Raw genomic sequence first — 24,549 nt, forward strand, 5'->3', positions numbered from 1 at the left:
ATCTGAGCAGCTTCCAGTGCAGCACTGAGAGACCAAACCAGTTTGCTAACGTGTCACACCCGGTTCCAGCGACAGAGGGGCGAGCAGCTCCTCCGGCTACCCTCTGGCAGGAGGGTCGCACTCCAGTCTCGCACAGCCCACGGTACGAGCCGCCGCACGACCCGCTGGCGTGGGGTGGGGCCTAAGCTGGGGGAGGAGGGCTAGAGCTGGGGGGGCCCAGTCAGAGCGCCCGCACACGTGCCTCTCACGTGCTCCCCGCCCTGTTCCCCCTCTGCTCCAGCTCCTCCCCTCTGCCCCGCCCCCAACAAGCACGCGGCTCCCTTGCTCCAGCTCCTCCCCTCGGTGTCGCCGGCGCCGGCTGGTAGCAAGGGGGTGGGGCCTGGTTCTAGGGCTGGCAGCCAATGAGCGGCGACGCTCCCCACTCCTGGCCTTTGCGCGGTGACGTAGTGGAGGCGGGGGGAAGGGTGGAGCGCCTCGTTCGCTCTCTGGTTCTCCCAGATGGCTGTGCAGCTGAGGCGCAGGGGAGTCGCGCGGACCCACCTGGCTGAGGGCAAGGTGACGTACCCCCGCCACCTGGGCTGGGCGCCCGCTGACCTCTCCGGGGGTCTCCGCCGGACGGGCCGGGCTCGGGGTTGCCCTGCCCAGGGGCCTGGCGGGTCTGCCCTGTGGGGGCTGCGTGCGGACCGCCCCGCCCCGCGCTGTGCATTGATCTCTGTTACGGCGCCGCGAGCTTGTTAATTCAGAGGCTTTAATTGGCGGCTGCTGCTGCTGTGGGTCGCGGTCCCACGCTGGTGTGGCAGCCTTGCTATGGGAACCGCCAGGCTGGGAGGGGGACGCTCATCGGAGCCCCAGGTCTGGCTAGAGTTTGGCGGGGAGGCCACCTGGCTGTCCAGAGGAGACCAGCACAGATGATAGAAGGTTCAGCTGCTCTGATGTGTGAGGAAGGGTTAAAAGACTGGAGACGTTTTAGCTTTGGGAACCTGGTAATAGTCTTAAAATTAAGGGCTGCTTTAAAGAGGACAATGATCAGTTCTCTATGTCCGCTGAAGGTAGGGTGAGAAGTAATGGGCTTAATCTGCAGCAATGGAGAGGTAGTTTAGAAGTTAAGAAAACTTTCCAACTATAAGGATAGTTAAGCACTGCAATAGGCGTCCAAGGGAAGCTGGGGAATCCTTTCATTGTCGTTTTTAAGAACAGGCTGGAAAAACACGGCTTATGGAAGGTCTAGGTTTACTTGCCCCTACCTCGGCAGGGGTGGGGGGCTGGACTTGATCTCTTGACGTCCCTTCAGTTCTATGATTCTGTAATGCTCCTTTGGCCTGCATGCAGTCTGGAGGAGAGAGTCCAGTTCAGGCATTACATTTGTTCTTAAAGAATGTTTTGTAATAAGTAATGTTGTTTCTCACTCACCTTGTCTGTACTGTAGTAAGTAACACTGGCTTAGCGGAGAGGGAAGTCCACTTGTTACTACACAAGTGTAGGTTTCAGAGTAGCAGCCGTGTTAGTCTGTATTCGCAAAAAGAAAAGGAGTACTTGTGGCACCTTAGAGACTAGCAAATTTATTAGAGCATAAGCTTTCGTGAGCTACAGCTCACTTCATCGGATGCATGCAGTACACAAGTGTACTGAGTGCCAGCGAAACAATAAACAGCATTTTATTTGCAGACCATAATAGGTTTATGGACTAACTTTATTTTAGGACCTATGTTGTGTGAAGGGCTCTTTCAGTCTGAGGGAGCAGAATCCACATCTGTTTTTGTTTTTCATATCAATAGTCTTATACAAAAAACACTCTTTCGACAGTGAGTATTGTTAATTGTAGGCTGCAGTTTAGCTTGAAGCCATGTCACAGCCTTTTTACAGGTGATTGTGTAAACACGGATGATTGAAAATATATTGTTTCTGTGCTCATGTGAGGTGCACTCATGATTGGCAATAATTAAAAAGGAAGGTGGAGAAAATCAATGTTGTGAATGAGGTATAGTACCTGGTAACTGATTAAAAATAATCTGCTGAGGGGATCTGTTCATGGTTCTGAAGCCCAGAAGGAGCATAGGGTGGACATCAGAAATGTACTCTTCCTTACTGAGAGGAAAGGTGAACAGAAAGGTGTGAAAAGAAAAGGAGTACTTGTGGCACCTTAGAGACTAACAAATTTATTATAGCATAAGCTTTCATGAGCTACAGCTCACTTCATCGGATGCATTTGGTGGAAACACACAAGGGTGTGATACCCATGAAAGCTTATGCCCAAATAAATTTTAGTCTTTAAGGTGCCACCAGACTCCATGTGTTTTTTAAACTGGACAGAGGCATAAAAAGGAAACCTGGGAATTCTTGGCAAAGAAGGGGAGGGAAAATAACAAAAAATACAAGTGTGAGGGGGTTTAGCCTGCTGCTGCTCAGTTACGTTGGTTTTTAATTTCAAGGTCTGGATTAATAGTTGTGGGTGCAGAAAGTCACTTGCCCTTAAGTGAGGGAGGTGTAACATTAAATCCTCCCTTGTCCGAATTCTCACCTACCAGGAAAGCTGAGGTGATCCTTGTATCCGTATTGTAGGTTGTTCTTTGTATTCTTTCAGACTTTCATGTGTGTCAAGGTGACACTCAGAAAGCAGTTAACACTGTCTGCTGCAGTGAATCTGAAAAACCTCTGATTTATCTTAGCCTTGTCTTGTGATTGGCTCAGCTCTAAAGGAGATTAGAGGAGAGAGATAAGTTTTCTTTTTGTTAGACTTACACATTGCCAAATATTCTCCCCCTAATACTTAGGGTGCAGATTAAGACAGACTCCCCACAAATATAATCCCATTCTCCATGTGCAAAAAACCTCTTATTTAATCTTGCATGTTAAATGTCATTCATATCATCAAGTCTATCTTAGGCAAGAGCTATATTTGTCTCTAAAACAAGTCTAGTGTATGGTAGTTAAACGTACTGTACCTACAATACTGACTATTTTACTCTAGTTATAGTCTTAAATTTATTTTGGTGACCCCCTCCTTCCTCTAACTTCTATTCCCCTTCCCCTCACTATTCCGAAGCCCCTCTGGAAAGGGGTCTAGGGGTGGGTTTACCAGAGAAGACTGTGCAGTCCTTACAGCCTCTATGGGGTTGGAAGTGCTGCTGAGAAAGGTATCTAGCTTTGAGCCCACCTCCGATGCTCCATGTGACAATGCATTGAGTTAACACCGGACCTCTGAGTCCCCCCCTGGAACTTTGATTTTTCAGGGGGTAATGCCTTCAGTACATTGGGGAATATGTGAAGTAAACACAAACTGGTTTTGCAGTGGGGTGATAGGAGCAGCAGTGGTGTACAAAGCCTGTGCTTGTGGACCATGTCCTTTTCAACCAGTTGTCTGATCCAGTGCATTACGTCTGGTACCTGGTGCGAAAATATAGTAACTCTTCCTCTAAGGTCATTTCCTGGGTAAATCTGTGTTAAAGCAGGTTACAGAGTGGTAGCTGTGTTAGTCTGTATCAGCAAAAACAACGAGGAGTCCTTGTGGCATCTTAGAGACGAACAAATTTATTTGGGCACAAGCTTTCGTGAGCTAAAACCCACTTCATCAAATGTATGGAGTGGAAAATACAGTAGGCGGGTATAAATACACAGCCCGTGAAAAGATGGGAGTTGCCTTACCAAGTGGGGAGTCAGTGCTAATGAGCCAATTCAATTAAGATGGCAGTGGCCTATTCTCAACAGTTGACAAGAAAGAGTGAATACTAAGGGAGTAATACCTGTCATATAAATGATTATTCACACAAACTACCTGCTATTGTGTGTGGTTAACAGGGAAGGTTTGCTCTCACTTTTTATAGACCTTGATTATTTTATAGCTTCAGCTTGGGGTGTCATCTCATAAAATAAACAGGACTGGGCCTGGTTAGTAGTAGTTGCTATGGGGCTTCCAAGGAACACATAGATGCTTCAGGAAGTGATGCTGGTGGTTCAGTAGGTGGCATTCTTCCCTTTATCTATACAGAAGCAGTGCCCAATGTGGTGTGGGGAGGAAGGGAAACTGCTGATAGAGCTGCGGTCTCTTTAATGAGAAGTGAAGCTGAAAGCTTGACCACATGTGATTGAGAGAGAGCCTGTTCATTCTTGCAAGAGTCTCAATCCTGGTTGTAGAGTTGGTAAATTTTCTTAAACGGATATTGCCTTGCAGTAGTGAGTGTAGTGCATGTGTTTATAAATAGGCACACAGAGTATACTCTGATGGACTACAGAGACATTTCGGATACTTCTGGATGAGAAGCACTTAAATAAATGTAAGGAGCTAGTCTTATGAAAGAAAAGTGTGTGTGGTTGGTATTTTGGAAGCCCAGTCTGAACATCAGTCTCTGCAGGTACAACTTTAGGGAGCTTCATAGATTTCCATTTTGTTACTCAAGAATAGGGCACAATGCCATTTTTCTCTTGGTGACTGTGGGAAATAACACCCCTCCCTCCCTTTTAAAGAATAGGTCTACATTTTGAATATGGGGGTGATGGTGTAGGAATATGTGTTAGTAATAATTCAGCCTTCAGCAATGGCCCCTGCTGTTGGGTTTGGTGTGGTTTAAACAAACACAGTTCTCTCTCTTCCTGTTTCGCTGTGGTTTGCAGCACAGTCATTCATTTATCTAAATAAGGCACAAGGTTTACTGGGGAATTGGGCTTTTTTTACAGGAAGGGGATTGTCGGGTATTCTCGGGCTTACTATTCTCTTCCGTGATGCGAAACAAAACATGAAAAGGCAGGTAGGGGAGGAATCTCAAAACCCTCAAACCAGTGTTGAGAGGCAGGTTTTGCTATGTAAATTACCAGGAAAAATCAGTTGTATAGTGAAGCATTTTAAAGGCTTCACTTGTGAAGTGACGCTCCCAACACTGTTGGGAGCCCCGAGGATTCCTAGTTGCTTAAAATGAAGGGTTTGTGTATTGGAGGTGGTTTGGGAATGTGGGGGGAATTAATTTTTACTGTCCCATTTACTGTCTAGTGTGGAGAGAAGGGAGGAGGGGAGGTATGGTTCTTAGTACAGATTTCACTATGTAGATAGTTGGTATGGGAGAGGGGGTTAGCTTTGTTAAACTGCCAATCCCATTTATCTGCTTTTTTTTTTCCCTCCCCACCTCCAGTGGGCAGTCAAAGGCAGGAAATGTATGTAATAGCTGAATAAATGCATCACATCTGAGGCCTTTTGCTAACTCTTTCCTCTCTCTTCTATGGTAGACTACAATGGTAGGTGAAGATTATACTTCCGTAAGACACCGCCACCCGAGTTCTACAGCACATGGGACCCCTGAGAAGCATGAAATGCAGAAGAGATCTGAGGCAGAGAAGCCATTCCAAAACTCAAGCAATGGTGAGTTATTTCAGTAATGGTTCAGGGATATCTGTACCTTCAGCCCACTCTAGTCTGGCTGGAGACATCTCCTTTCGGTGTCAGGCCTCTTACCTTCACCTCTTTCAAGGAATCCCACAATTCTCCCACTTTCAGACTGGATCCTGCTGTACTGACTGTGATTCTTTGGAAGGGCTGGAGCCTTCCCTTCAGGAGCTGTGAATATGGATATGGTATGTGGCTATGGTGACTCAAAACAACATATTTTTCAATTTCAAAGCAGGAACAAAGCAGAACGAGAGCAAAGGGTTATTAACACATGCATGTTATTAATCAATCTACTTGCATTTTTGTCTTATAAAAAGATACCCCCACTTTTGGGGACTGGAGTTCAATCTGCTTTCATGCCATCATGGGTCTCTTCCCCTGTCTTTAGGGGGCAGACCTTTTATCAGTTCCAAATGTTATTTGTTTCCTTGTGTCTCTTGAACCTGGTCAAACTAGTTTGTGCAGCCCACCAGAGGTGGGTAGGAGGCATATCATAGTTATAGTCCTGGATGTTTGCTAAGGAACTCCTGGCTGTGCTGCAGTCACCTTTCCTGTGGACACAGTGTCAAGTAACTCCTGCTGGAATTAATCCTAGTAGTCCTATAGCAAATGATGCAATAACAAGTAGCTGGACATATATTCATAAAATATCATGTGCGTCTCCCATACCATTCACACTCTCCATTGGCTTGATGAAGGGGCTTCTGCAGAGTTTGTGCTTCATTTTTGGTGGTGCAAGTGGAGGCACTTCACTGGAGCTCACTTGATGTGAATTCTTTTCCCTACTTCCCCACACAAGCTGGAAAAATAAGACTGATTACCCAGAACTCAATCTGAACTCCCCTGTCACCTTCCCCCAATTCCATCCTGTAGGAGAGACTGGTTGATGGTGGAGTTTGAAGATTTCGAGGGGGCCATTTAGGGATCTGGGGCAAAAATTGGGGATTGGTCCTGCTTTGAGCAGGGGATTGGACTAGATGATCTCCTGAGGTCCCTTCCAACCCTGATATTCTATGTCTATGTCTACCTGTACAGGATGGTAGGAATAGCCCAATATCTAAGTTAAACAATACACTGCTTTAGCTGAGTTTTTAGGGTTGGAGCGAACCTATGGAATTCAAGTTTTCAAAGGGCAAAATGGAAAACTGAAGCACAAATAGCAAGGAATAGGATTCATTATTGGAAGACCAAACAATGAAAGCACCAATGGAACCACTAATAGGGTGGCTGTCCTGCTCTGTTGGAGGGAATCAGTCCTCCGATAATCATCAGTAGTCTGCAGCTTTGAGGTCCTCTTCAACTCTTGTTGTGAAAGATGCCACCTTCCACTAGAGTCTAGCTAGAAGACTATACCTCATGCTGTTGAATGATTTGGCCACAGTCATCCACTCCGTCATGAATTCCAGGCTGGATTACTGCAAGTTGCTTTATCGAGGTATGAGTGTTAGCCAGAATGAAGTAGCCAGCCTGTTTTGTCACCACCCGCCACCAAGAACACATCATTCTAGTACCGCTCCTCTCATTACTCTGGCTTCTTATAGAATTAAGTTAAAAGCTAATGTTCTCATTTTTAATTCCCTCTGCAGCTGGTTGTTGGCATCTCAGCGAGTGCCTTTTTCCTTGATAACTATATCTTGCAAGTATATGTGTTCCTCAGGCACTTTGGAGCTGTCATCCTTGTGGGTGAAATCTTTGAGTAGGAGATGGGCTTTCTTCGCAAGAGGAGATGGGACTTTGGAATTTATTAACAGAAAATCATTGATCTTACAGGCTTCAGAATAGGCAATATTTCAGCTTAGCTATCCCAAATAAACAGAAAAGGGGTGGAACAAAAAGTGAAGTTAAAAGGAAGAGTTATAAACTTATTTATAACGAACAAAAACAACCAGGTTATCTAGGAGAAAGAGTGGAAAACTACAAGTGGCATGTGGCCTAGAGTTAATTCTTAACTCTTGGGTGGCTCTACTAATCTCTTTATTTCTCCTCTAGCTAGACTGAATTTGTGATGGGTGCCTTTATTAATGAAAATTACAATTGATATTTTAAATAAGGCTTACTGACTTAGATTTAAATTAGATTATTTATCTACCCTGCTTGGAATCCTGTTTTTTGTTGATCCATATTCCTGGCGTTTGCTTCAGCAAGACCATTGTGTGGTGGTCTCTGTGGAAATCAAATGCAGAGTTGCTTTTTCTCACAGGGATCAGGTAGGATCAAACCTAAGAACACCAGTTATTCTAGGATCTGTCTTTCTCTGCTTCTCTAGTTATGGCAAAATCATTGATGTTTAGTGAAGGAAGCCTGAAGAAGACAGAAAAAGACACCTACACTGCTAAACTTCTCCTTAATCTAGATAATGCTGGCACTTTCTAGCTTGCCAGTGAAATGATCACAAGTTGTGTCTGAAGTTTTAATCTAATTCCTTTTTGGACAGCAGCTCAATGAACTATGCCCTCTGTGGCCTGCATGTACTTTTAAGTAATTCATTTGAGCTATTTAGTCACTGGAGTCATAACATGCCTGCATTGGCTTGCTGTAAAAATTAACTTAACTCAGTAAACACTATTAGTAGTTATTAACATGTGTTGCGTATTGCAAATGGAGAACTTGTTAAATTGAATAGTATGGTAGCCTTGCACCTGACTAATTGTAGGTTAGTTTTACTTAAAGCAGGTAGTGTTCTATTTAGTGGTTGGTGTAAAGGACTGAGAATTGGGATTAAGATCTCATCTCACTTCTGCTACTGACTTGGTGTCTGACCTTAGACAAATCATTTAACCTCTAGCTGTTTTCCCCCCTTGTAAAATAAGGGTAATTTGTCTTCCTCAGTAGTGAGGTGTAATATTTTTAAGCTCTTTCAGATCCTGGGGCGAAAGGCGTCTTACAAGTGCAAAGTATATGTCAAAGCCCTTGGCTATTCTTGAATTACTTTTTCCAGTTAAAACACTACATTTTTCTAGCTATGTGCATCTAGCATCTATAAAACAGCTGCTAGAATTGTGCATTTAGATGGCTATCTCACTGTCCTTTGTGTGTAAAGATGGATTCTACGCATCTTCACATTATGTAGTCGTTGGAGGCTGTTTGACATATGCCTGGGGGTTTGCAATACACAAGGCTGAAGTTTTGTAAGTCTCTTTAGGGCCTTCCTTTCAGAAGTTGTACTTCAGAGAAGTGACATTCCAGGAGTGGCAACCTGAATGCAGACACTTAGTTGGAGAAATCCATTTTACCTGTGGGTGGTTCTCTTATTTGATTTCCTTGTATAGTGTGAGGGTCTCTCCCATATTAAGTCATCTAAACCCTTAGAGGTGTGTCTTTTTTTCTTTTTCTTTTTTTTTCTAAATTTTCAGTAGCTCAGGTGTTGAACAAGAAGAAAAGAGAGAAGTTTAATTTTCAGATGGAGAGTTGTGTTTACAGAGATGGTACTCTTAAATACCATTTTTGAAGGTGCTTTATAAAATGTAAACTCACTTTAAACCGTGTTGTCTCTCAGAGGATCCTGCAAGTTTGTTTGCTAGTCTCATTGATTGGGTTGTTTTCCCTTTAATTAGAATCCTACCCTATGTTAAAGGTCAGCATCTAGGCGTTCTTAATTTCTGCTATGTTAACATAGTTTACAGTTTTGCAATGAGAGGATGTTGTAATCTGTAAGTCATTTAAGTATGACTTCCCTTGTGGTTAGGTCTTAAATTTCAGTTCCAAAGAGATACCCACGTTAAATCAATTTTATGACCTCAACTCAGACTGATCATCATGTGTGGATTCTTCCTCCAGTCAAATGTTCCTTGTGAGTAAGCAACAATTTATGTAACCGAAAATAAATGAACTGTCCCCTTTTTCTGTACACGTGTGTATTTGTACATTGACTCAAGTTTTTTTTTAGCAGTATTAATCAGGAGACTGAGCTCTTGGTGTGTGTGTTTTGTTTTTTTTTTTTTTTTAAGATTTGATTTCCAGGGCAAATCACAATTTAGCTATTCTACTTTTTTGTTTTAACTTTTTAGTACATTTAAATATTTGTAGTCAACGTACATACTGTAACATGAGATAACAGTGAAAATGACTGTTTTGGATATATAGATTCTGTTAAGACAGTTTCTGGGTTTCTCTGTTTCTGGCCCAGAGTCTGTGGGTCCCTCTTTCTTGAGGATTCTTGAGTTTGCTGATCTCTCCAGTTGTAATCCACATTTTGTATGTTGATAGTCATGATGTTAACCACCATTATATCAAACTCACTTCCCTTCCTTTCCCTCCCACTCATTATTCTTAACAGTGCTCCTTTGGTGTTACTTTAGTATAATTCCCCCTTAGTTAATAGAACTGGTTGAACAACTTTCAGAATCATTCACCAAAAAGGATAAACTTTTCACAGAAAATCTTTTTGACTAATTGTAATATTTGAAGTTTCTAATTAAATGATCTAACAGTAAAACGTATGCTAAATTCAAAGCTGTGACTTAATAGTAAACATCTCAGTTTTTTTCCTTGTGTGCTCTTGGTCAATTTCATACTAATGTATAGTAGGTTATGAGAGAGAAAGGAGAGAATGGCCTTTTTGGCTACAAATATCTATTTACTCTTCTCTCCTCTGAATCTTAGTCAAATTATCTCTGAAATCAGAATTGCCTGCATTTAATAATGTAATAATCTTAAATGCTGGGCTAAGTCTTATGTTGTAGAGGTGGGGAAGTTGCCTGGCAACCAGAAAATCTCTATTTTTGGTAACTTTCAGCAAGATGATCTTGATATATTTGCAGTAGAGTTTGTGGCACTGGCAGATCAGGTGCCAGCTCATGCCAAGGCCCCTAGACCTCACTGAACACTGACAAATGCATAGTTGGACACCTGTCTGACTCACCTGCATGTTAGTATTGGTATTAGATTTATAGAGATGGGTTTAGTGTTTGGACTTTATGAAATGCTTGTGAGTTGCTGCATGCATTAATCTCACTTATAATGTCTAAACCATGTTATAAGGTAATATTTAAGTGTTTCTATGAAACTGGAAACCCTCAGAGTCAGAAGAGAAACATTACCAAGTGTGAAATACTAGTTCATCACAAGAGATGTTTTCTGCCCAGCAAAGGAAGGCCCATAGACACCAGACAAACCATTGTGGAACACTGTGGGTGAAATCAAACAGTCACTACGCTCTTGAAAGAACTCCCAGGGAAAAATGATATGGTGTTTGTCTTTTATCTCCTGTGGACGAACATTTTTCACAAAACGATCTGACCTCTGTCCTCATCCTCAAAGGAAACCTGCACAACAGTTTCAAAAGACGAGTTGGGAGCTTAAATTCATAATTTAGCTAGACGATGAAAATGACAGTTTTATTAAATATGCTGGATTTATGGCTTATTACAACAATCTGAAACCCGCTCCCCCCCACCACCTTGAATGGTGTCTCACAATATGTGGAACTATTTATACTGAACAATCTATTCCATTTTATATTTAGCTGTGATGCTCTTAGTACCTTTCCCAGACCTGAAGAAGAGCTTGCCTCTCTCATCAACAGAAGTTGGTCCAATAAAAGCTATTACCTCATCCACCTTGTCTCTCTAATATCCTGGGACAAGCACGGATACAACAACACTACAAAAAAAATGGAAAAAGTTGTATTACTACACAGTATACTTCTGCACTCCTGTTAAAACTATAAAATTCTCTGAAGCATAGCTGATGAGCCACTTTCTTACTGTTCCTTCAGTTCTTAGTATGCTGCTGTTTCTGGATGCCTATTATATTGGGTGTAACAAGTTTCTGGTGTAAAGTTCTTCTTGCAAGTGGCAAAGCTTTAAATACAGGATGACAAGCATTACAGTGAATATGAAAGTCACAAATTTAGGCACCAAAGAGATGAATTTTTTTTATGGGTTGATTATAAACTGGCCTCCCCTTAGCAAGATAGACAAGTATATAGAGAAATAAATATTGGCCTACTAGTCCAACTGTGGATTTTTTAGGGGGAAGTGGTTCAAGATTTGTTTCTATTAGTCTTTACGCCTGTTTGCTAAGAATCCTTTGCTTAATAAGAAACTTGCAAAGTGCTTTTTACTTAAAAACGTAGCAACATGTAGAGGACTTGTTTGGAGGGTTGTGTGCTGCTAGTGAACTACTATTCCATTTCTACCTAGCCATTCTGAATTAGTTCCAAGATTATGATGAGAAAATTACAGAAAAGGCCCACACAGACACATGGGGCCTTGTAGAGGTTTGTTTATCACTGTTTCAGGGTTGGCCAAGTTTAAGGACCTTGGCAAGGCTTATGTAGTTGCAAACACAAAACGTTCCAAAAGCCAAAATGTTATCAGTTGTTCCCATCCTTTACCATTTAGCGTCCTTACTCCCAATTCAACTGTTGGGATATTGTGTTCCTTAGTGAGTGATAACCAGAAACAGGCACTGTTCCTAGCAGGAAACGCAACTCCTTGCATAGCAAGGCCTTGGTTATTCATTTGTAAATGCCAGAACAACACCTCCCATCTGTTTTGCTACAATGTATTAGAATAGAATGGAATAGAATACTCAAAATATTTAAATTTCATTTGCAAGGAACTGCTACGGTTCTCATAGAACAAGGATCTAAATCAACACTGTTCTTTGTGTGCAACCCTATATAATATACCTACCTGCATACATGATAGAGGGGAAGATTTCCAGTAAGATAATATGCTTAAGATTCAAACTTCCAAAGGGTGGTTATAAATATGGATAACATTTGGATTCTGTCCTTTAAGCATAGTGGTAAACATTAAATGGTGTATGGCTCTTTGAGTACTGTATCTTTGCTTCAGCTCATCATAAATATGTGTAGGCATCTTGGTGTATTTTTCCAACTGAGTTTTATTTCCAAACCTCCCTTCTGCAGGGAGTCTGTCGATTTTTTTTGTCTCTTGTACTTTCTTGTTACCAAAATCTGCTAGGATCTGGTCGTCGTGACCCAAGCTCAGTCCATTGTTTCTTGCAGTCAGTGTGACTTAGATTGTTTGCTCTTTGCCACAGGAACCTTCTTTTTGTTCCGTGTGTGCATAGCAGCTACAACAGTGGGGTCCTGGTCCACAATTGCGGCTCCTAGGTGCTGTGATAATGAAGCCTAAGGACATGGCTACACTGGAAACTTCAAAGCGCTGTCACAGGAGTGCTCCCGTGGCAGTGCTTTGAAGTGCAAGTGTGGTCCTGCGTGAGTGCTGGGAGAGAGCTCTCCCAGTATTCCTGGTAATCCACCTCTACGAGTTAGAGTGGCTCCCAGTGCCTGGAGCCTGTTTACACTAGTGCTTTAAAGCGCTCTGACTTGCTGTGCTCAAGGGGGTGATTTTTCACACCCCTGAGCCAGCAAGTTAGAGCGCTATAAAATGTAAGTGTAGCCAAGCCCTAAGATTTTTCTCTCACTTTTTTTTTTTTTTTTTTTTTTTTAAGTAAAAGTCAGACAGGTCATGGGCTTCTGTTAATTTTTCTTTATTGCCTGTGACCTATCCATGATTTTTTTTATTAAAAATATGCATGACAAAATGTGGAGCTCTGGGATCCCCACACCACCTGGGTCCCCCAGCTTAGACCTGTGGGGTCTCCCCCACTGCCCATGGCTCCCAGTTTGGGGCATCCCCGCCACCAGTGGAGCCTGGGAGCTCCCGGGTCACCCTTGTGGTGTCTCGGAGCTTGGGGCCCCCACAGTTCCCAGCCATCACGGGCTGCGGGGAGAACCTGCAGGAGCCATGAGCTCCAGTCACAGAGGTCTTTGGAATTCACAGATTCTACGACTTCCATGACCAAATCGTAACCCTAATTATGATACAAATAAATGACATACTGAAAATGACTCTAGGTTATCGTTAGCAATGGGCAAAAGTAAGTTTCCAAGTCTAGCACTGGCATGATCTAATATGAAGATGCAGCTGGTTTGTCACCTGACTAATTTAAACTCGTGCCGTTAACTCTGACAAGTGTGTGTGCATTTATCCTCTCGCTTGTATCAAAAATTAGAGTGGTGTTTGGCTCCTGGTGAACCTTAAAAATATTTGATGTTGAGGATGGAGGGAGAAGACTTGACACTTGTGAAGTTTGAGTGCTTGGGTTTCAGCAGTTGTTTAATAAAATCACCATCCACATAAAACACCAAAATGCTCCATCTTGGCTTCTAAACTTCCTACAGCTCTCAGTCCTGAGCTTAATGGGGCCCTTGGCTTATCAGAGACAAAGTTAATGGTAAATCCAGTTTCTATGAGCTGGGTATGCTGTTCCTTCTTTTCTCTTTGTGCTTCTGAGCATCTGTATTGGCCATGTCATATCTATTGAAAACATAGCTGTTAAATGTTTGCTTTTCCTTTTTAGGTTGGGTTGATGTTGACCATGGGATAACAAAGAAAATGCAGCTAATAACAGAAGCTGAGGTAAATATTTCTTAACATTTACTTGGTTGAGAGGGAGCCGGACTCCTGGAAAACATGAAACACCATTGTCTTATGTTTGTCTGTTGGTTTAATGTTCTAGGATGCCATCCTTTCAGACATCACTTAGGAGTAGTGCTTTTACACAAGCCTTATTCTTCCCCTTCTCCCCTACCTGTTCCTGTGCCCTGTACAGCATTTGTGATATCTCTGTCAAAATATTAACTCGGCTGTGTGTTTTTCTTTCTCAGCCTGTGTTGTACTTGGGCCCCAAAAGGTTAATTCTACAAATAAGCATGTGAACTTTGATACCTGTATCGAAATTGACTTGCTTTGGCTGTATTACCCCTTGACCGTATAGCTGGGACTGCTATTTTTGGCAATCTGTAGATTTAATATTTAAAGGAAAAAGTTCCTCATGATGTACAATCCAGTGAATGGGCTACCCACTGCCTGGTATTCTTGCCTGTTGCTATGGAGCCAGCTAAGACACTTTCTCCCACCCTTTTCAGCAGGGAGTCCTGCACTCCTTCAGCAGCCGGAGGTGACTCTCCTAGTGCAGACAGGGTTGTGTTGTCCATAAATGTGTGTGAGCAGGACATGCAGACAATCTAATGTAGGTTCTAATTTCTAGAGAATTTCTTCATTCTTCATGTCACCTTTTTTAAAGGGGACCTACAAGAATATCCCAGCTTCCACCATAATAGTCTATGCAATAGTAGTGTGGTTTTTAACAGTGACTTAATTCCCTGCAGGCTGCATCTGGCAGCGTTCTTCTGAGTTATGTGCTTGGTCACTCTACAGTGATATGGGATTAAAAATACTACCAATTTCTGGTAGAGTGGGAAAGCAGCTTTTTTCCTCAAGATGCTTGTCTACTGAACGCCCTATTTATCTTTGCCGTTTAGAGCACTTGACATATATCTGCAGGATGAGATTTTAATACTAGTAGTTCACTTTTAAAAGATGACCGTTCAAAGCAATAGGCCCAGAGTTGAACTGCCTCTTAAAGAGAATCACTAAGTTCTCTGGATTCTGAAATTTAAAATTCTTCCAATATGAAGGCAGCAACATGAAGTAACATCTCAGTTGAGTCATCACAACCACAAACCCAGGGCTGCTTTTGTTAGGGATGTGGGGGCACAAGCTTGTTTGCATGTCCTGCTCTGATCTTTGAATGGGAAGGCTAACTATCTACACTTAGTCATGTGTTCAGAGAGACTTCTGGCTTCCTAGCCTAAATAATATCACTTTTAATAAACTGTATATTCAGCCAGTGTCTTCCCTATTGGAAGTGATGTTGGTGTTTGCTACCTTAAACTTCTGTAGGGCTTCCTTTTCCTCTCCAAGCATCTCCTGCCTAGAAGATTTTGAAATGAATATCAGAAAAAAACATGTTTTCTTCACTTAAGAATATGTAAAATACTTTGGAACAACAAGGGAAACTCCTTTGCCATCTCCCCTTCCCTGGGAATGGAGTAGAGAACTTGCACATAATCGGAACAGAAACTTCCACAGTCCTCCTTCCCACGTTATTTTCCCACCTCTCCATTGGCTTTATTAAACCATTTGTTAAACCTTTCCCCCCATGGTTGTCATTATCCTTGTTAAGACAAAGAAGGAATTTCCAAACCTTTCCATGCTATTCTGGAAGGGTGCCCTGTACCCATACTAAGTGGGTCTGCATTGAGTTCCACTCTTCATCCCAGCACCCGGTTTTCTTGTATTCGTATGTTCTTCAGGACACACTGTGCCTTACTCACACCTATTAACATCACAAGTGTTTCACAGCAGTGATCTGCAATTTCACAATCTTACTTGATGCCAGAGAATGAATAACTTAGAAGGAAAGGTGAATGCCCTTGCCTTGAGGAAGTCTCATTTTGCAATCTTGGTATTATGGCGAGTGGGTTGTGAACATGCAGTTTCATTATATGATAGGGGTAACTAGAGTGGATTTGAAGGCATTTCACAAGAGTGGAAGATGCCTCTATATGCATTTTGGTGCACTAATGTGGCCAAGTTTAGGATTTCAATGAGGTGAACAGTTTTGAAGCTTTAAAATGTTCTTGGCAATTGGGAACTCTCCTGACTTCTATTTTATTTTTTTATTTTATATACATACATACGTACAAAAAATGTAAATCTTTATTAAGCTGACGTGACATTTTCTGCATTCCATTGGTATTTCACTTGTACTTAAAGTACTGCACAGGATCTTTTCTGGGGGATAAGGCAAAGCACCACATTTATTGGTAATAATGTATCAACACTGTATCGTATGCATATTATATATATTGCACTCATGCACTCACATACAAACACAAGCACACTCTGTCTTGTTGTTGTTACCAACTAGTTGCTCCCCTTAACTTCACTGGCCAGGTGAGTTAGATGGGGGAGGGATGGAGCCGGGCTTCTGTCCATCTGGATCAATGCTGCGATGTTGACAAGACGAGACGTTTATAGCAGCTTCCCTCTCATGCAAATCTATACCAAGTGCAAAATCCGTGTCTGTCTGTGTCAGTTGGTCATCTGTGGCGCTTCCTTCTGGGTGTTGTCTTAATGCTGCCACATTTATTTTCAAAGAGGGTGTTTTGAAAAGAAGGTGTTTGCTTCTAAATCCCAGTGCCCTCAATATGTCTGATCTTCTGTTGTTCTTGGGTCTGGCTTCCATCCGCTCTCCAACTGTTGCAGCTGTCTGGAGGTGCTTGCCTTCCACGCCTTACTCATTCACCTCATTCATTCAACAGGGCAATTGATTAAAAGGGGGGAGATCTGATTCTACTTCTAGCGAAAAGACATTTTTCTTCTACCTTAACTATCCTTACGGGCTATAACATTATACTAAGGCTCAATACAAAGTTCCTGTATCAAAGGACTTGATACAAAGTTGTATGAAAATAGAGGTTATATATGGAAAGACTTAATACAAGGTTATAAGAGGCGGCATAATACAAAGTCATATGAAAATGATACACAGTTATGCGAAGATGCTTAATGCAGAGATTTATCTACACACTGAGGCCCTCTTAGTATGCATACTTTTTTATTTATATATAATATGCATGCTAAGAGGGCCTCAATTAGACGCCAATTGAATGCAGAAAATGTCACATGTCAGCTTAATGTTTACCTTTTTTATAGGGCTGTTTATTAATCGCTGTTAACTCACGCAATTAACTAAAAAAATTAATCGTGATTTATCGTGGTTTTAATTGCATGTTTAAACAATAGAATACCAATTGAAATTTATTAAATTTTGGATGTTTTTCTACATTTTCAAATCTATTTATTTCAATTACAACACCGAATACAAAGTGTACAGTGCTCACTTTATAGTAGTCATTTTTAGTGCAATTATTTTTTATTACAAAAGATAGTATTTTTCAGTTCACCTCATACAAGTACTGTAGAACAATCTCTTTATCGTGAAAGTGCAACTTACAAATTTAGATTTTTTTTGTGTGTGTGTGTGTGTGTGTGTGTGTGTGTGTGTAATTATGTAAGTCACAAGTCCACTCGGTCCTACTTCTTGTTCAGCTAATCTCTAAGACAAACAAGTTTGTTTACATTTGCAGCATAGAATACTGCCTGCTTCTTATTTACAGTGTGACCGGAAAGTGAGAACAGGCACTTGCATGGCACTGCTGTTTCTGGCCTCGCAAGGTATATATGTGCCAGATGCGCTAAAGATTCATATGCTTCTTCATGCTTCGGGCACCATTCCAGAGGACGTGCTTCCATGCTGATGATACTAGTTTAAAAAAAAAAAAAAAAAAAGCATTAATTAAATTTGAAACTGAACTCCTTGGAGGAGAATTGTATGCCTTTTTGTTTTTACCCGCATTCTGCTATATTTTATATATATTATATTTCATGTTATAGTAATCTCGGATGATGACCCAGCTCATGTTCATTTTTTAAGAACACTTTCACTGCGGATTTGACAAAATACAAAAAGTATAAATGTGAGATTTCTAAAGATAGCTACCACGCTCGAAATCTGAAATGCCTTCCAAAATCTGAGTGGGACTGGGTGTAGAGCATGCTTTCAGAAATCTTAAAAGCGCAACATTCTGGTGTGGAAACTACAGAACCCGAACCACCAAAAAAGAAAATCAACCTTCTGCTGGTGGCATCTGACTCCGATGATGAAAATGAACATGCATTGGTCTGCACTGCTTTGGCTCGTTATCAGGCAGAACCCATCAGCATGGACGCATGTCCTCTGGAATGGTGGTTGAAGCATGAAGGGACATATGAATCTTTAGCGCATCTGGCATGTAAACATCTTGCGATACTGGTTCTCACTTTCAGGTAATGTAAATAAGAAGCGGGCAGCATGATCTCCTGAAAATGTAAACAAACTTGTTTGAGCAATTGGTTGAACAAGAAGTAGGACTGAGTGGACTTCGTTTTATTTTTGAGTGCAGTAATTAATTTTGTACATAATTCTACATTTGTAAGGTGCACTTTCATGATAGAGATTGCACTACAGTACTTGTACTAGGTGAACTGAAAAATACTATTGTTTTTACAGTGCAAATATTTGTAATATAAAATTAAGTGAGCACTCTACACCTTGTATTCTGTTGTAATTGAAATCAATATATTTGAAAATGTAGAAAACATCCAAAAATATTTAAATAAATGGTATTTTGTTTAACTGTGATTAATCATGATTTATTTTTTTAATAACTTGACCGCCCTATTTTTTGGTGGGGGGTATATAGTGTGAGGGAGATGGGGAGCAAATTTCCTGCCACACCTTAGCTTTATGACATTATCAGGAAATGTGGTGGTAGAGACTCATGGGCTACAGAAAGCCCTCTCGCTTACACAGTTTGTTGTGTAGTGAATTCTGTTCATGGGGAAAATATGGCAGCAAACTAACTTGGGAACAATTTAAATATGAACATGGAAAACCTTTTATTAGTGGTCAACCACGCTTAACCTGTGTGCAGCCACAGCTTCAATGAGATACTATGTAGCTGTTTAAAAAGGGGTCAGTTTAGCCATCTCAAAGACTCTAATTCAGGAAAGCATTTAAGCATGTACTTAATGTGCTTTCCTGAATCTTGGCCTAAAGCAGAGGACCCCAAATTGTGGGGAACGACTGGGGCCCGGGCCAGCCCCCATGCGGGTGGGAAAGGAGTGCTACCCATCTCCGCTCCTGGCCCCCTTACTACTGTTTGTGCTGCCCCTTCCCCCCAAGCTGCAGACTCACTTCTGGGGGTGGGGGGAACAGGAGTAAAGGGGGACACGATCCTGAAAAGTTTGGGGACCACTGGCCTAAACTAAGATTCAATTGCTCATGGACGGAGCTGCACACAAGAAAACATGCACAAGCTAATTACTGATTATCACTTTTTCAGCTAACTTTTTAAAATTCAGAATTTAAACAGCAAATTCTTGCCTATCTTAGGGTTTTATAGTGCTACCCATCACCATAGTGTCTTTGTGCTTTCCATGTAAAATCAGTAGCAAAATCCTTAGCAGATTTTTGTGGAGCCTCTGACACTTCTCTTTTCTCAGTGTGAACTGTTGTTGGAATCTAAACTTGGGTCCAAATTTTCAAATGCAGGAGTTTTGAGTTGAATCCCTAATTATAGATTTAGGCCCTAATAAGTACCTGTCTTTGAGGTGCCTGAATCCAATTGACTTGAATGAGAGTTGTGGATGCTCAGCACTCTTGAAAATCAGGCACTCTTTATTTAGGTGCTTAATCCTGTGGTCTAAGATCTGAATACTTTGTTCTTTCCTGGACTGTAAACTCTAAGCAGGAGCAATGCACTCTTCTGTCATGCGGGTAGCACTGAGATTGAGCACAGTGGTGCTTGGCTGATAGTTAAACAACTAAGGTTGGAAAATATCACTGAAATAAAAGTTACGGGCAACAGTTGAGAGCTAAGCTGTGAGGATGAGGCCCATCTTCTTTCGAGGATCTAGTCAGAGCAGTGGAAAGCCTGTTCTCTTCTCTATCATTTCAGTTTGTGATTGATTCTTTTTATGGCACAGCATGGCTCTCACAGAGACACTCTCCCTCCTTTTTGTTATGGCTCAGGTTCCACGGTAAATAGGACAATTATTCAATACTCTGATTCTCTTGTTTTAAAACTGTGGTGCATGTGACTGGAGATCTGACTAGCTCACTTAACTGTAAGTGATTTATTAAACATTGTCTAAATAAATGGGCTTTGGGAAGCTATTGGCTGAGAACTCTGAACCTGAGACTTCAGGACCTGAAACGCACTGTTCTTTTAGTAAAAGAAACCAGTTAATATCTATCTAGTTTCTAGCACATGCTTCTCTTTATTTTAAAGTTTGACCTTATTCAGGTTTTAGCCAATGGCTTTAGTTTTGTCAGCAACCTGGATGTGCACAGCAGAAGCCATTGAATCAAACTCTGCCAACCAATACCACACAATGACTGCTCCCTATTTTGAGTATAGGGGAAATCTTAGATATCATGGTGGAAAATGATCTGATTACCATTGTTGATCCTTTCTTAGTTAAAACATTAAAGTGTACTTAGACTACAGAAGGAATCCTTCAGACAAATAATACAGAAATGAGTATTAACTATAGTTCAAAACTCAGTTTGAGGTCATGCTTCACATTTGGCAGTTAGAAACTGCAATTAACACTTCAATTGTTTGAGAGAGTGCTTAATTTTCATATTTATAGTTCCAGTTTTCCCAGACTAGTTGATTCACCACCAAGAGACCTAGCAACATTGGGAGGAGGCAGCGGGGCTGCTACCTCAGCCACTTTATAGTCAGCTGAAAGCTCCATAAGCAGACAAAGAAATACTCAGTGTAGTGAGCAGGAGAGTGAGTAATAACTTAAACTCCGATTGTTTGTTCAATGGCCTTAAAGTTTTTTAACCCTTCACTTTTGGATCCGTAGCAGCATTCCATTGACATGCAAGCACTGTGTGCTCCCAGAGCACTGGCCTGGTTAAACCTAGCTTGTTCCATTTCCCCCTTGTTCTCTCTGGAAGACTGGTGCCTAATCATGAATTGCACCTGAAGTAACATCAGGGAACTTGTAATGTCCCATTTAAAGAAATTCACACAGTTGGGAGGGGGGGGAATGTAGTACTGATTTATACTGCATTTAAACATATATTATTCTTTACTTCATAGTTTCTTTGCTTTCAATAAATTTGTATTTACAGGAAGCTTTTTCCAATCATAGCTGCTTATTTCTTTGGTCCTACAGGAAAGTCATAATGCTGAATCTGTCACTTTAATTTTTTTCGTGGCTATAAGTAATATCCCTATTGAATGATGCCTTTCTTCCGAGATTAAGCAAAAGAAAGATATTGTGTAAATGTAAATAACCAATAATGGCAAAGGGACTATTTATAGTTGTTTTTCTCAATTAACTATCGTTTGTCTGCAGGGCCATAGAAATGGGGTATTGAGGGACCACAGTTTCTTACAGGCTGTGGATAGGAGAATATCAGGTGGCATGGGGATGGGGGGGGAAGTATAAGGCTCAGTTATAGCTCCCCCACCCCCCAAATTCTGTAGAGTGCGTCAGTGTCACTCTTTCCATTTTATTTAAAATTATAGCCATTGGAGTTCAGAGCTCTGGTCCTCCCTGACCAGCCATTACAGTAGAGCAGGAAAGCTGCTGAAGATCATCTTTTACCAAAGAGTCTCAAAACTGCAGTGCTGCTTTTCCATTATTCCAAGGTGTGAAGGGCAGTTGATCAACCTGGTATTATATCCATATGAAATGGATCACTGGGAACTACAGGGACTATAGATTTAGCTTGATGCAGAAAATTTTCCTCAACTTGCCATCTTTCCAGCATGCTTTAAAGGGCCAATAGACCACCTTCCTGCAAGTACTCTCGCTACCAGCTAGCCCTGGTCGAAACATATGCCTTCCCCAGCTGGATAGATGACCTTTCAGGAGGAGATCGGGGGGAAAAAACCCTTGTATCTTTCCTAGGCCAGTTGGTTTATTAGTGGGGAAGAAGGTGTAGGGAATTATTGGTGCAGTATTGGGTTGTGGGGAGCTCACAAGAGCCTCAGTACTGGAATTCCCATCATCTCCCTGCATGCCCCCTACTAATGAGCTGGCTGGCACTTGCAGAATTAGCCAGATTCCTTTTCTCTAGCTCACTGAGTTGAGGTGGAAAGAAAAAGGGTCAGAACTACGCATGCACTAACCTTGTGCATGGGGTGGTGCTTGCCTGCATTTCAGGAGGGAGAGGGAAGTTCTGCTGCTCCTTTAATTATGGGAGTAAAGGTGGTATATGCTGAGGACTCAGGGCATGCATTGGCTTCCCGTTGGAAAGCTTTTCTAATACCTTCCTCTGCTCTGTGGACAATCGGGCAGACTTGGGAGAAACTGCTACTGCAAGACCACCTGCCTAGGCTCTTCCTTTCCTTGTCCCTAGTGACACTAGTGGATCATGTAAGTGTGTGGGAGGGGGCAGTCCTCAGGAATGAGGAGTGGTACCATAATGCACCCTACTCTTGGAGCTGTGACACTTCTCTGGCACAGTGCCAGGGTAAATTTTTTTTACTTTGGTAACTCTCATGAGGGCTCTTTTCTTGCCACTATCCCTTGCTCCTTGAGGAATGGAGAAGGGGATGTGGTGTATTTTAATATGCTGAAATTTGTAAAGGACTATTCCTACTTTCTGTAGCAGCAGGAATCCCATAACAACTCCTCCTCTTCTGGCTTCGGTTCTGGTACTTTGCTTTAGCATTCTAGTATCTACAGTGGTCTCAGCCATAATCCCTGCTCAACTAAATCCTCTTCTCACCCTCTGCTTTTAAAAGGATAAATCCAGATATCCGTTGTAAAATATTAAGCCTCTTTTTAATGAATGAGTGAAAGCAATTCCAAGGGCAGTCAGCAACTTGGAACTACTGTCTCCAAGTGCTGGAGACATTTATTTGTTCCCATGGTGGTTGCTGAGCAAATATTTTCAATAAGCTAAATATTAACAGTTGCAATTTGTTTTGAGCAGAGCCGTGGACAAATCTTTGTTTGGATTGGAGAGTAGGAGACTCAGACTCTCCACCTCTTCAGGAAACATGCAGAGCTGTCTTATAATTTGATTTTTTTTAGCACACAATTTTATTTTCATACAATCACATCTCAAGTCTTTCACAACTGAACATCTGAGTCTTAAGCACAATGGTCACTTAATTGACTGGGTGTATTTTCCTTTTTATTACACATTACTAGTTTCTAAGAACACATCTCCCTAGATATTTGGTATTTTTGGTAAAGATGGCCCCCGAAAGGGAAGAAAATGTGCACCCGTTTTTCTGCTTTAGGATGTGAGAGGGCCTATTGCTTATTAGTATTTCATGCTTTGTCTAACCTGTCGTCTTTTCTAGGAATCTATGGATAACTAGTAGCATTATGGTGTCACAAGGAACAAGGATGAATCATGAGCAGTTTGTGGGCGGGGGGGATGGAGAAGGGATGGTTTTTAAAAAGTCTGTCCAACTCAAAACACCTGGAAAAATAACGGGGAGAAAATCTCTGTGTGAGATCCAAATGCATGTAGCTCTACAACAGTTCCAGCTGTTAGCTTCTTTAAAGTGTTATTTGATCTTCCCTTGTCTGTTGTTTCTCTCTGTATTCCTCTTCTAAGGTAAACAAACTTTCAGGCTTTCATTACACATCATAAAGAAGCAAAAAAGCATGATCATGACATTTACTGATCTCAAAGGTGAACTGCAATAGAAAGTTGGTTACTCAGCTTTCTCTTTCCTAGAGACCATATAACAATATTTTGGATAAAAGCTGCGCCTCTCAAAAGTACCAGTTGTGACATTGCAATTATCTATTTTTATAGTGAATTTCAAGATATCTTAGAAAGGGAAAATAAGGAAGCTTAAAGAAGAATTTTTAAAATGAATAATCTATCAGTGGAATGATTATTAGCTAGCTATTCCAATGATAGAAAATAACAAAGTGGACATCAAATAATACCTAGAAATTTTTCTTTATAAGACATTATCCTTGTGTGATCCTTCCTGGCAGCACCCCAAAATGGGGTAACTCATTATAGGACACTCATTTAAAGTCCCTATTTTTGAAATCCGTTGCCTAGAAATGCTTATCTCTTATGCTGCAGAAGTTTAATCTTTGTAAGATTAGTTTCTGGAAAGATTCTGGAGTAGAGCATTGTTGTTTTACTAGTTAGCTTTCACCATCTTTCCTCCCCACCAGGTTGGTGTTTTGAGGAGCAACCCAACTGCAGGTATTTAACTTCAGACTATTGCCCAGGGTCCAGATGCTCAAATGGTGTAGATCAATGTAGTTCCTCTAACGTGAGGCTAAAAATCTGGCCCCATATCTCTTGCGGTCTCTTTCTCATAGTCTCTGGATTTTCAAGAAGAATTAACTTTGCATGGCTCTCTGGTCTTCCTGAGGCTAATGTTTATGCCAGGGGTGGGCAAACTATGGCTCACGGGCTGCATCCGGCCCTTCAGACATTTTAATCTGACCCTCAAGCTCCAGCCATGGTGTGGGTTCTGGGGCTTGTCCCACTCTGTGCATGCCGGGGCTCCGTGTGGCTCCTGGAAGCAGCAGCAGCATGTCCCCCCTTCGCCTCCTACGCGTAGAGGCAGCCAGGGGACTCCGCACGCTTCCCCCGCAACCATGGCCAATGGGAGCTGCAGGGGCAGTGCCTGTGGACAGGACAAAGCGCAGTGTCGCCTGGCCACGCCTCTGCATAGGAGCCAGAGAGAGGACATGCTGCTGCTTCCGGGAGCTGCTTGAGGTAAGCGTCACCAG

The 24,549-nt window shown here is 41.8% G+C and overlaps 1 protein-coding gene across 6 annotated transcripts in view; it reads left to right on the forward strand.

Moving 5' to 3' along the window:
* SOAT1 (sterol O-acyltransferase 1) overlaps positions 1–24,549 on the forward strand; it is a 46,282-nt gene that overhangs the window by 790 nt on the left and 20,943 nt on the right. Inside the window, exons 2-4 of one of the 6 annotated variants that reach the window (XM_038413673.2) lie at positions 499–555; positions 5,215–5,347; positions 13,712–13,770. In XM_038413673.2, coding sequence (XP_038269601.1) covers positions 499–555; positions 5,215–5,347; positions 13,712–13,770 — 249 coding nt within the window. Of the gene's footprint in view, positions 1–498; positions 556–605; positions 984–5,214; positions 5,348–13,711; positions 13,771–24,549 lie in introns of those variants that run through there. The other 5 variants (XM_038413671.2, XM_038413675.2, XM_038413674.2 and 2 more) reach the window with 5 other exon arrangements.

This window comes from Dermochelys coriacea, chromosome 8 (assembly GCF_009764565.3).
Source record: "Dermochelys coriacea isolate rDerCor1 chromosome 8, rDerCor1.pri.v4, whole genome shotgun sequence".
Lineage (NCBI taxonomy): Eukaryota > Metazoa > Chordata > Testudines > Dermochelyidae > Dermochelys > Dermochelys coriacea.